Source organism: Procambarus clarkii, chromosome 19 (genome assembly GCF_040958095.1).
Source record: "Procambarus clarkii isolate CNS0578487 chromosome 19, FALCON_Pclarkii_2.0, whole genome shotgun sequence".
NCBI lineage: Eukaryota > Metazoa > Arthropoda > Malacostraca > Decapoda > Cambaridae > Procambarus > Procambarus clarkii.
The window spans coordinates 26,340,784-26,353,992 of record NC_091168.1 but is presented as its reverse complement, the minus strand read 5'-3'; the positions used below and the strand labels follow the sequence as shown (position 1 = coordinate 26,353,992).

General features: G+C 36.6%; 1 protein-coding gene across 13 annotated transcripts in view; it reads right to left on the bottom strand.

The window, feature by feature from the left end:
- The window catches only part of Drp1 (dynamin related protein 1), a 42,249-nt gene that overhangs the window by 16,951 nt on the left and 12,089 nt on the right, over nucleotides 1-13,209 (bottom strand). For 6 of the 13 annotated variants that reach the window (XR_011229114.1, XM_045741390.2, XM_045741391.2 and 3 more), the window contains 7 exons: nucleotides 12,959-13,122; nucleotides 12,341-12,491; nucleotides 11,337-11,453; nucleotides 10,997-11,095; nucleotides 10,067-10,249; nucleotides 9,168-9,239; nucleotides 1,776-1,973 (listed from right to left, as the gene is read on the bottom strand). Coding sequence is in view for 12 of the 13 variants with exons in the window: in XM_045741390.2 (XP_045597346.2) it covers nucleotides 1,776-1,973; nucleotides 9,168-9,239; nucleotides 10,067-10,249; nucleotides 10,997-11,095; nucleotides 11,337-11,453; nucleotides 12,341-12,491; nucleotides 12,959-13,122 (984 nt within the window). In the remaining variant the exon portion in view is untranslated. The remainder of the gene's footprint in view (nucleotides 1-1,775; nucleotides 1,974-9,167; nucleotides 9,240-10,066; nucleotides 10,250-10,996; nucleotides 11,096-11,336; nucleotides 11,454-12,340; nucleotides 12,492-12,958; nucleotides 13,123-13,209) is intronic. The other 7 variants (XM_045741396.2, XM_045741394.2, XM_069327193.1 and 4 more) reach the window with 3 other exon arrangements.

Sequence of the window (13,209 nt, the reverse complement as noted above, 5' to 3'; positions counted from 1 at the left end):
ATCATGTTAATGTCTATGTTTTGATCTTTAACAGCATCAAATATTACAATTATTTTAATGTTTCTGGTTAGAAAAAAAATGACACTGCAAGCAAGAAATAGAGCCAAGAAGAACACAATTATCAGATCTACAGCATAATACCAAGAAAGTGAGTGTGCCATAGTTCCACAGTGTCAAGTTTCATAGCCATACAGCCCTCTGCCTCATAGGAACAAATCAATTTCTATTGCCTAAATGACTATGCCCTCCTTAAAACTTGTGAATAACACTTGATAAAGCTGCATCAACATGCATCAAAAATGATAAATTAACATGCAAACAAAAATTAAGCAAGACAAAGGTGCCACCTCCCATTAGCTGATCAATGCTATGCAACTGTCATCATCCAACCCATTCTCTTGATCTGCCACTGTAAAAAATCTAAACCTTTTAACCTAACCAGATATATACAACTCCAAGCAACCAACCAAACTTCTCAAGTCTAATGCACAGAAAACAGAGATATCTGTGAGTAGTTTATTAATAGTAGGTTTGCATTTGTAACATTGGTTACTATAGCATAAAAATGCGACCTATTTGTTGAGTGGAAGAGTTGCATCATCTTCAGCTGGTGGGCTGACAAGTATCAAATAGTATTCCATACATATGTACAGCACAGTGTAAAGCCTTGTTAGAGTACACCACATTTTGAGGTTAAAACTAACATATAATCTGTACGTAGTACACAAGACAACGGTGTTATATACAATTTATGGTAGTGCAAATCTGGTACAGTACTTTAATTCAGCTCATCTATTTCCAAATGTCTGAATAAGGTAAGTTCTACTATATTCAGTAAAAAAAATTTTGCATGAAACTAATATCACATACACAACTGATTAAAGTGCTTAATGTACTTTGCTCACTTCTATTGTGTTAATGTATAGCGCATTAAGTTACACTCACAACTACAGTACAGTACACCTAAGCCATACACTGCCCATCAGAAAGTGCCAAGAAACTTCAAACATAAGAGAAATATTTTTTAAGTTAAAAGATGTGCAAACAAAAAAATGTAGAGTATTGCAAGTTCTGTAATGAAATCATAACACTAAAGTAGCAATTCTTAAACTTGCACCTTAACGCTTTGGCTGCAACACCTATTTTCCCCCCTTCATCTCCCCCGCTGTATGAACGCAACCCTTTCATCCCCACACATGGTATACATGCAACTCAAAACATTAAATTTTGATAATTGCTTTATTACAAGTCTACCATGATAAAATACTCTCCCCTTCCAATTGTGTAATTAAAAAAATAATTCGGTATTATAGTCTTCCTCTTCTAACATAATTCAGTATTATGGTTCGTGTAACCTAAAACCAGGGCGAGTACATGTTCCCAAGATAGATTTTACCATTATAAATACAACCAATTAATACTTTCTTGTGGGGAAAGGGGGGAGGGGTGAAAATATTTAGTTACTGTTACTTTCATTTCTAATAAGACTTGTTCTTCCTATGGATACCATGAAAAATAAATTTTATATTTTTAATTTCTAAGCATATGAACTCGGGTAACTAACTGCACTCTAGGGTATACTGTACAGTATTTCCGTACATTAACCGCCATCATTTATTACAGCCAAAGGGTTAACAATCATTACTGTACTGTATATATTTATGGTTATCACAAAGTCTCACTAACTTGGTGAAATGATATAGAAAATGCCTCGTCGTGAATTACACATTTTTACCAACCCAAAACAATCTAATGTCTAAATAAAAATAACCTACATGCTGTTGTTTGACAGCTACATTGGTCCTCTTGGGTGTAGCCCAATTCCTCAAGTGGGAGTCAAAAATATTGCACGGGTTTTGTTGGCAAGGGTCAGAGGCCTGTTTCATCTGCTCTCCATGCTGGTGCACATTGACTACGTTCCCATATACTTTATACCAATCCTCTGGATAAAAATTTTTCTCCAAAGTACCAAACTGAAAAAAATGTAATTACCTCTCCTAAAACATCTTTTGTATCAATATAAAAATATGACCAATTAGATGTGATTTAATCGCACGAGGATAAACAAGGAAGGTGAGCCTAGTCTCCATACCGTCATCTCTCACAATAGTCAACAGAAAATATTCTTAAATCTACGTCAATTGTAATGTACAAGAGTAGAAATAAGCAGACAGCAAGTCACAACATGGCTGAAAATTAGACAACCCACAAATCTGAAAATAAAAGGACATTTCAGTTGATCCTGGATCATAATAAAAAAAATTGGTAGAGAAAGCCAATTTATAAGGTAGGAACGTGAGCTTGAAGCACGAGGGGAATGAGCTAGAAGTACGAGTGGGAATGAGCTAGAAGTACGAGTGGGAATGAGCTAAAAGTACGAGTGGGAATGAGCTAAAAGTACGAGTGGGAATGAGCTAAAAGTACGAGGGGAATGAGCTAAAAGTACAGTATAGGAAAAAGGTAAGGTTAAAATATAGGAAAAATGGAGAAGGAATGAGATTGAAGTATAGGAATAAAAAATGTAGGACATGAAGAGAACGAGGCGGAAAAGCAACCTGTCCTCATAAAAATAACGTCGCTTTTGGCCGTTTGCCAGTATGGCCGAAAGTGGACGTACTGTAATTTGAAAATGAAAAAAAATTTAAAATATTTTTTTTTTTTTTTAACAACAGTAAGTTAAGGGTCCTCTGGTAGGTTAGGTGGGCAGGAAATTCTCAAAGTTTCAAAACGTTATGAAAAACGTGAATTGAAAGTTTCCTCTCCTAACATGTCTGAGTAGGCCAGACGACTCAAACAGAAAACGGGATAGTACGTTACTTTTGCGAATCGATTTCACTTCAAATTACATCCACTTTTGGTCAAACTGCGCATACGAGCGAAAAGTGACGTTATTTTTAAGAGGACGGGTTGGGAAAAGAGCATTGTAAGAGAAATAGTGTCTAGAGGGTATAAAGCTAAGTTAGATCATGCTTGATAAGAGAATGAGAGCATAGGTTGGGTCTACAGACTTAACCCTTCTTTTTGTTCTTTAAGTCTGTCATTTTCAGATTTGTAGGTATAAATCAAATTTAAACCTACTAAAAGAAGCCTACAAGGCAAAATATTTACATTTATAATAACTAAGGCATTCACAGGAAAAGATACCACAAACAGCATAACCTCAATGTTATGGAACATGTACAACCAAATCTATTCCAAACCCATCTAACTTTTAGACGTTTATTACTAACTGTCAACTGTCTTGTTCGTGCCACAAATAATAAAACATCAATGTCCATATTTACACAAACGTAGTTATTAATAAAGAATGCTTTTTAAATTTACTGAACACATTACAGTACTGGGGAAGAAGAAGAGAGACACTTCTGGGGAAGGGAAGAGAGAGAAGTTTTTACTTACCTTGCAGAGGAGCAGGCTTTACCTTGGTCCTCCACAGGCACAAGAGGACAGGGTATACAATAAAGCAACACTGCATTGAATGAAAATGCAAGGACTCCTATACAGTAGTCTATTGCACATTACTCAGTATTCCTTTTTACTTTCTTTCAACCCGTTCTCGCAAAATTAATAAGTCATTATTGACTTATTAAATATGTGCGTAGGTGACATACTTAACATAATAGATACCCTTAAAAAGATTCATAGAAAACACCGACCTTACCTAACCTTGTTAGTATCTTAAGATAAGCATCTTATTGCTTCGTAATTACAATTATTACCTAACCTATAATAGGTATAGGTTAAGTAATAATTGTAATTACGAAGCAATAAGATGCTTATCTTAAGATACTAACAAGGTTAGGTAAGGTCGGTGTTTTCTATGAATCTTCTTAAGGGTATCTATTATGTTTAGTATATCACCTATGCACGTAGTTAATAAGTCAATATTGACTTTACGAATTTGCGAGAACGGGTTGCTTTCTTTACACATGTGAGTACAGGAACAAATGACTTGTGACTCTTGTTAACACACACAGCTTTCCCTTCCCACAGCTCATTGCAAGCCTTGCCCGGCAATTATTCTAATTACTGTTGGGTGAACAGAGGCGAACAGTTAAGGATAGGTGCACAGATACCCTATGCGCAAGGCACTGCACCAGCAGGGACCAATAAATACAGTACTTTAAGTATATTTAAATACTTTCTGTAAACATAACTAAGAATTACTCAGAAAAATAGATGTCTAGGCAGTGTAACCAAAGTAACAGAACCATAATGCTACTAATGTACTGTGCACAGGCATCTTGTGGTACTGGATTATGTGAATTCAGAATTACACAGGAAAGCATGTAATACTGTACTACATTTTACAGATTGAGAACAGCTAATCCATGTTAATCATCAGGTCTACCATATTCTCTGCATTAAGTTGGACAATCCCCACCCCCTCCTACATTATAGTGTTTTGTACATTTTGGAGTTTAGAGTTGTATTCATGCATTATGTGTTTTGTGAATTTAGGAGTTATATTCATGCATTACAGCATATGTTAAGCATTCTGGAGTTCCCCTTATACACAATTTGCTTGAAGAAAATTTAGCTAGATCATAAACTGAAGATACTTATTTTGTGCCATTCAGAAAATCCGAGAGCTTTACAGAAAGAGTTAAAATCACATCTGCCAATTGTGTGCAAGTGTATTTCCAAGGATTGGGTAAAGGAAGGTATTTAAAGACTGGTATTTACAAAACTTTGAACCTGAAGTAAAAAGAATTGTGTGAAGACAAAAACTGCTGTTAATATCTGACTTTTGGACACTACACCTGACACCCACTGTACCTTGACAACTTATACATAAACGTGTTTTTGTTTTTGTTACCAAACACAACCTTGTTTAAACCTATGGCCCAGACACACTAGCGGCATAAAAAAAAAAACACAGGCACTTACCTCATTGAGTTTTGGAGAGTTTACAACATTCATGAGTTGTAAACTCAGAAACATAACAAAATCATAGAATGAAGCCAAAGACATCAACATTAAAGGTATTTTGAAAAAAGTTGGCTTTCAGTTTGTGAATCACTAAAGATTTGAGAAATAGATGAAGATAAATGAAAAATGTTGAAATTACCAAGCAGTTAGACTTTGCACTTGAGGAGGGAGATGTGGTAGTTGTTGTCTTCACCATTCAGAAGAATTCTCAAGTTTGAGGACTCAAGTTCTCAAACTGAGGCAGCACGGGTCTCCATGCCCACAATTCCAATGCTTACCCAAATGTGCAGCCTGTCTCCAAGGTGAAGAGGACCTTATTGAATTGGGGGCAGCTAAGGTTTCAGATGTGAGGCACTTCCAGAGATGGTGGCCAAGACCACTCACATCAAAACTTATCATAATCAAGGATATGACAATAGGCATTTAGGAGGATAGACGATGGACTTGACTGGTTTTAAGAGCAAAACCCTGAAGCCAAAAGAGCAAATGAAGCACAGGCTCTTATGCTGGACACTGTCCAAAGAGAGACCAACAGTTATTTGGAAATCAGACATTGGGGTCAGTAGAGCCAAGTGGCACTAGACTGACACCAGGCAAGTGAATTGACTAGATATGCGGCCCGGTGACTGGACAATCGGTGTTGCTACCTGGTAATGAGCATGTGCTACGAACCAGTGCTTCAGTCCAGTTAACAATTGTTTACTTAGTTAGGATTAATGTTGCAAATATGGTCCATGTCCATTTTGGTTCAATACCTCTCTGGTGGTCTTTTCTCTTGGTTAATATGATGATCCTAGATCCTCAAACTACCCCTTTCAAGTGTTCTAGATTCTAAAACTGGTCTGCAGTAGGCTCCCATAATAAAGCCTGGTGTGGTACCAAGGGTTTGACAGGTATTCTGGTTTGTAGCTAAAGGAGATACCAAGGGAGCCTTCCCAGAAATTAAACGTTGAATGAAATGTCCTTTCTTGGTAGGCCTTTAATAGCTCGTGTAGCTTCAGTACTGTCATCGATAAACCGTAGCAAATTGCATCATGCCTCTGACTTTTCCTTACCTACTGGAAGACAGGACCAGGATCTGGCTGACTATGAGGCAAGAGAAGCTTGAGGATCAGAGATTAACCCAAAACTAAGGAAACCTACCAGAAATAGAGGCAACAAAAAGCTCAACAACTTGAAAGAAATTTGGAACCCTAAGGAAAACAACGCAAAATCATTGCTGCAGGGCAAATACCTAATAATACATTATGCACCCAACTGCCACCAGGAGGCAGTCCAGGTTACCTAGTCTCAGCCAGCACTGCCACCTCAGTCCCAAGCCACCCAAATGGAACCTTCCTACCACCCACGAGGAAAAGGGCAACAGAGCAGGGACTACCAGAAAAGGGCATTTCATAACCCCTTACCCTATGTAGGAGAATAAATCTATCTCTAAATACGGCAAACAAAAATATGTTTGTTGTTTAGCACTGTAAAAGCACTGCAATCACATTCTGTGGTTGAGTGTTCAATAACCCACTGTACTTTATGTATAACAGATCTCTAACCTTGTCTATGGGGGAATCACCGTGCTAACACTACGTTGAGCAATCAACAAATTACAGTGGAACCTCGATTCAACCAACCTTGATTTGGAGAATCTCCCATTGGAATGCACACGAATATTGCTCGTTGGAACGAGGCGTGTTACTAGTAGAGTATTACAATTTTCAGTTCTTGCACCAGTAATGTTCATTTACATAATCGATCTACCAGAAGGAATACAGAATTATATGAATATGTTTGCAGATGATAAGATACTGGGGAAGATAGGAGATGAAGACGATTGTAATGCCATTCAAACCAATTTAGATAAAATAAGTACTTGAAGCCTAAAGTGGCAAGTAAAATTCATTGTGAATAAATGCCTTGTTATGGAATGTAAAATCAAAGAAAATAGACCACACACAACTTACCAACTACATGGAGAGGAATTACAGAATTCTAATAAAAGAACGAGATTTAAGGGTGGTTTCAGATAGCAAGATGTCGCCAGAGGAACACAAAGAACATTGTGGGAGGAGCGTATGCATCGCTTTCCAACTTCAGACTTGTTTTTAATTATATGGATGGTGAAATACTGAAGAAACATTTCATGACATTTGTGAGACCAAAACTGGAATATGCAGTTGTATGGTGCCCAAATCCCAAGCAGCACAAAGAAACTGGAAAAGGTGCAACAGCATGCTACCAAATAGCTTCTGGAACCGAGAAACGAGTTACGAGGAGAGAAAAGTGTTAAACATGTCAAAACTCAAAGATAGAAGAAAAAGAGGTGATATGATCACCACTTACAAAATACTAACATGAATCAACCAAATTGACAAGAGAAATTCCTGAAACCAGCACCATCGCAAACAAAAGGACACCGATTCACTCTATGGTAACAAAGGTACCAAAAAAAAAGATTCAAGTTTTATTTTGCAAGCAGAGAGGTAGACAGTTGGAACAAGCTAAGTGAGGAAGCCAAAACTGTCAGTAGTTTCAATGCTCTATATGACAAAGTACTGGGAAGACAGGACACCACGAGCATAGCTCTCATCCTGTAACTACACTTGGGTAATTACACTTTCCAGGCCGGATTCACTCACCCGATTCCACGAACTCTTATTCAATGATGCGGGGGATGTGCGAATTTGCTTAGGATGTTGGGACAGTTCAAAGACTGGTGGAAATTTGCCCATCATTAATCATTGCAAGTTATTATATATAATAGGTTAAAAATTTAAGATTTCTTTAGCAAAATCAGCCCCATAGAGCATGGGAAATAATAGGGTAAGAATGATAACTCTTAATATGGCTCCAATCATGTTCTTAATGATTTTCCTAGATGGGCACAACAATAGAAGAAAGAGTTGGGGTCTTGGGAAAGCCATTGAGCACATTTAAAACCAAATTCTATGGTTTGTTTTTATTTTGAAATTTCCTTCTTTCCATTCACAATTATATATGTCAGTTGAGGTTTGAGGCAAAGGCATGGGAAATATACCAGATGTGATTAAAGTCTCTTTAAAGATAGGTTCTCTAGGTAGCTGTCATTCATATGAAATGTTGAAATTAAAATTTCACTCGCTGAAATCAGTCCATAGAGCATGGGAAACATTAGGGTATGAATGGTAATTCTGTTTCTATGGCTCCAATCACGTTTTAAATTATTTTTTGTAGATGGGTGAAAAAAAATGTTGCGGCCTTTGGAAAGCCCTTAAAAAGCCATTTAAAACCAAATTTTATGGTTCGTTTTCGTTTTGACATTTCCCAGTTTTTGATCACAACTATGGGCCTCCTGGAGCCATCTCTGGTTGCAACAAATCCCTCACTGCAATAAATTGGGGTTGGTTCTATAGTTTGTTGAATCGAGGTTGCACTGTACATACACTTGAAGTTATATCAAATATGCCTGCAATTTATGTACCCAACATTAATGTGCACATCCCAAAACAAAGCACAGCACAGTAGAAAAAATGCTTCTCCAAGAGGAAGTACAGTCATTAACTGACAGCTTGAAGTGCATGAAGAAACAGTCAAAAGAAATGTGAGGCAAGCATAGCCTGCAAGTCCTGTTCCTACATAGAGGCTGACACATGGAGGCAGTTGTTGTAGCAGCTGGGTGAATCAACTAGCAATTATCAGACCACTCCATTGTGGTGTGACCGAAGCCAAGTACAACATGGAAAGGAATCAAGGGAGGTTAATAAACGAGCCGTCGTGTAGCCATACTAGGGCTGACACTTCTCCAGTACTTCTTCCTTGCACCAAATAATTCAGCGAGTCTGAAACAATCCAGGTTGCAAAGAATTGACCTGGCCTGACCATGCAAAGTTTTGTCAATAATAAGAGCAGAGCCTTTACCTAAAGGAACAGCCAAGTGTTACAGCTCACATACAGTTTTTCCCCATCTGTTACAACTTTTGACTTTATATACAATTTTACTGATGAATTACAAAAGAGAATGCCATAAAACCTCAAAGTACATAAACATGCACAGATTCTTATTTGTATTTTTAGGTATAGCATATTACCTAAGGTAGGTTAATACATTTTTTAATAACCATATTAATTTATTATCAAATATATAAAACAATATAAATATGGTATTAAATATGCTCCAAAGGCATTATTTATGCAACAGTCATTCTCCACGATCAACTGGGATTAATCACCATTTAAGAAGCAACATACAGGATGTAATTGGTTACCTTTAGGTTCATTTGGTGTTCCTGAAGACTTGGTCTACTACCAAAGCTGTCATTATGCCTCAACTCTCCACGCTTGAGGGAAATTGGAAAGGGGCAACACTTCTCGGTAACAATATATTGTAAAAACTATTCTAAATTGACTCTTAACACTGAAGTACCAAAATATTGAACATCTAAAACTTATATGATTAAAATTTACATCTAAAATTTCGTAAGAAATTATTTCAAATGAAGCTTTTAATACGCTAAAAAACCATTTATTCATTAACAGAGCATGCAAAATCAAGCTAGCAAAAAATTGGGAAAACAAAAATTGCACTTGAATTTTTTATGAACTATAAAGAAACCATTTACAGAAACTCCATATTTCATTAAAACAAGTAAATACAAAATATTTCCCATAGCAAAAATTTTAGATGTGATCAAACAGCTAAAATAGTCATCTTATTTGCAAATGAGAAAACAAAAATTGTACATCATCAAGGAAGCTAGAAGAGCAGCCTCTGGAGAACTATAAAATGTTAAATATAACTTGTACGTTTATTTTCAAACAGTAATACTGTATTGAGTCATCAGAGAGGATTAGTACTAGAGATTAATCTGTAGGCAAAGCCTAATTCATGATTAAATGGTGTGTGTTGAGTAATATTTCGTATGCAAGGTGTCTCTCAATATGCTGGTATGGAGAACAAACTAGCAATACAAGGAAAGCTTACACTAATGTACTCTAATTACAAAGTAACTAATTCAAATAAAAATACCAAAAACATAGCACGCAAAATTTAACTGACAAAATTAAAACTTATTTTGGTGTAAAAAATTAAATGCAAAACACTTAACAAACAACTACGATGCCAATATATTTTGCATAACATGCTAACAGGAGAGAGAGACTTTACCTTAGACTGTTCCCTTAGGTCCTGTTCGTAAGTAGAAGGAGCATTTCCATGTGCCCGCCGAACTGGAATGTTACGAGCTTTCTCTTCGTCAGCTGCGAGAGTTGACACTAATGAAGCATCTGGCCGAAAATCAGGATGTTTGGTGTTGATATAAGCCAATTCTATTGCAACAAGATTTTCCACCTATAAAAAACAAAAGAGCTCCAATTAAGTCAATACCATTGTTATCATAATGAAGAAAGCAACAGATGAGGTCCAATCCACATGCACTTATAAGGGCATCACTCTGGGCTGGTATATCACAATGTAAACAGTGATGTAATGTGTACAAGGTGCAATAATATACACAGGATTATATAAGGAGTGCAGGTGGGTGTAACAAATATCCTTGTCATAAGGTCATTGTGTTTGTGGTGGTGGGCATGGGTATGGTTGTGCTTGTTACAGCTATGCTTACAGCAGTGCTTGTTAAGCCTATAGTGGTTGTATTGCTTGAAGGCATAGCTAGTGCACTTGTAGGATGTATCTGTGTTAAGAACTTAAAATGTTGTACGTTTTAATAGGAGTCCAACAATGTACACTGGTATATATACTAGTAATATTTTTGGGTAGTTTGTATAAGTGTCCTCCACTACTGAATTGCACCCAGACTTCACAGATAATACACTAACCTACATTAATCGGACAATTCCGGTTAATGAGGGAGAGAGAGCTGGAAATTCTATATCCAGATAATGTGAGAATTCGGAAAGTTGTGATCCAAACAATGGGAGTTCCACTATACACAAGCATTCGAGACACTGACAAATAATTTAAAATTTTAATTAAGTAAAAATTACAATGTCTAAGAATACCTAAAATTGGTTAAATTGAACTTTAGTCAATTGTAAGGCAAAATATAATTACACACCACAAGAATAAAATAAATACCATTGCATTGGTGGGTGGCAGACGTCTGCGTAGTAATTGTGTGACAACATCAACAATTTTTTCATGTAGCTTTGGAAACCTCAGCATTTCTTGTTGTACCTGAGGAAAAAGAAATGCTATTAGCAGGAAAACCTTTAAACATTCAGCAAAATATATACCGAACAAATTACTTGGTCCTTATATCCACTTGTATCTACATTATATTACTTATATCCACATTAAAGAAATGTTATTTTATTTTGTAATTATGAAACCTTAAGCTAGATTTTAAATATATTTTATTCATTCTTATTACATTATATTTTTTTAGGTCACCAGTTTTTTTTTTCAGTAACTATACCTCGGTTCCACAAAATTGAATGATTCTCTGCATCTCTTCATGTACCAACTCAACACATCGCATGGAAGGCTCTTCAAGGCGGCGTATTTGGCGCTTCACTAGCAGTTCGAACGAAACCTATAGGTTTTCAGAACACATTACTAGAGTTAAACATGAAAGTAAAGCTATAAAATTCTTGTACAGCCACTAGCACGCATAGCGTTTCGGGCAAGTCCTAAATCCTATGTTCCCTGGAATATGACCCACCAAATCGTTTAACAACCAGGTACCCATTTTACTGTTGGGTTAAACAGAGGCTACAGTTAAGGATTTGCGCCCAGTACATCCTCTCTGGTCAGAATACGAACCAAGGACAAAGCGCTCACAAAACACCAGGCGAGTGTCTTACCACTACGCCACAGGGACAGATGTAACATGCCCACTGCAATGCATAAATTTTTATAGCCGTCTCCTAGATTTCATACAGGCCATCGTGCCATGCAAGGGAAATAGCACAAACATGATACACTCGTCTTAAAACTACAGTATATTATTTTAAGTATGGTATACCTGTAGTTACCTCTAAGTCGTTTCAATTACTGGTTTTACTCCCCAAGCCTAGCCTGGGAGTAAAACCAGTACATTAAAACCATTACAACCTGGCTGATCCAACACTTCCAGCAGGAATTTGTCCAAATGCATCTTAACACTTTCAGAGTCCAACTCCTTACCACACACCTAGATTGTACCTGTCAGGCTTTCTTGGAGCCCAGGTCAGCAATGCTTAGAATGTTTATACTCATTCTTTAAAGTTTCCTAAATTATTTTTAAGGTTATAATTATGAATTTTGCATCAATATCTTTGGAAATGATTATGCTAAAGTACAGTGTAACCTTGATTCGGTGAATTATATGGGACCCACCCCAATTCATTGGAGTGAAATTAAACACACACACATTCATATTCATCTAAGTACTTGTAACTACTCAATTAAGATAATTATAATGAACATAAGGATGCTTACCTCAGGAACAAATAAGGCAGGTCTGGGCCCTGTAGCATTACGAATGGCTGTAAGAATATCCATTTGAGTAAGCCCAGCCAGAGGATGAATGCTGTCCAGAGTGCGGCCAAATGTTTCATGGAATATGTAACAAATACGTGCACCTCCACATCTGTCAGTATACAAGAATTATAATTAGTCCATTTTACTTGTAGAACACTCAACTCTATTTCAAATTACTTTATAATTACCATAAACATTAAACTTTTATAAACGAATTAATAATCTATTTACGTTTTCTTCTACATTAACTACCACTTTATGCAGTTTAAAACACATAATTTACAGCAAATGATCACAACTGCTACAGAATTCTACAAACAAATTTGGCTACCTGACAAATGAAGCATGATTATAAACGGGTACTGTATATGGAAGCTTTTACAATACAGTTCTGAAAGAAAACCATGAAAGTCCCCAACTGAGAGGTTAAGTTTTATTCTCTCACAGTAGTTTACACACACAGTTGAGAGGCGGGACCAAAGAGCCAAAGCTCAACCCCAGCAAGCACAAATAGGCGAGTACAAATAGGTGAGTACACAGGGCTAACTGAAGAGCAATAAAACGACAAAAACTCACAGTTCAGTAGTTTCAATATTCCTTGCTGTGCCCTCAATTGTCTGGCAATATGCAGCATTGAACTTAGTGATGATTTGTAAGAGCGTTTGTGCCTTATCCTGTACATCATCTCCGTAACTATTTAGTAGTGATTGGAACTGAGACATCATCATTGTCACACGGGTCTGTAAATAAAAAATAAATATATAAATTGCCTCTGCTGTACTAGATAATTTTATTATCACAGTCAAGTCAGGAAGGTGTTTTTGGAT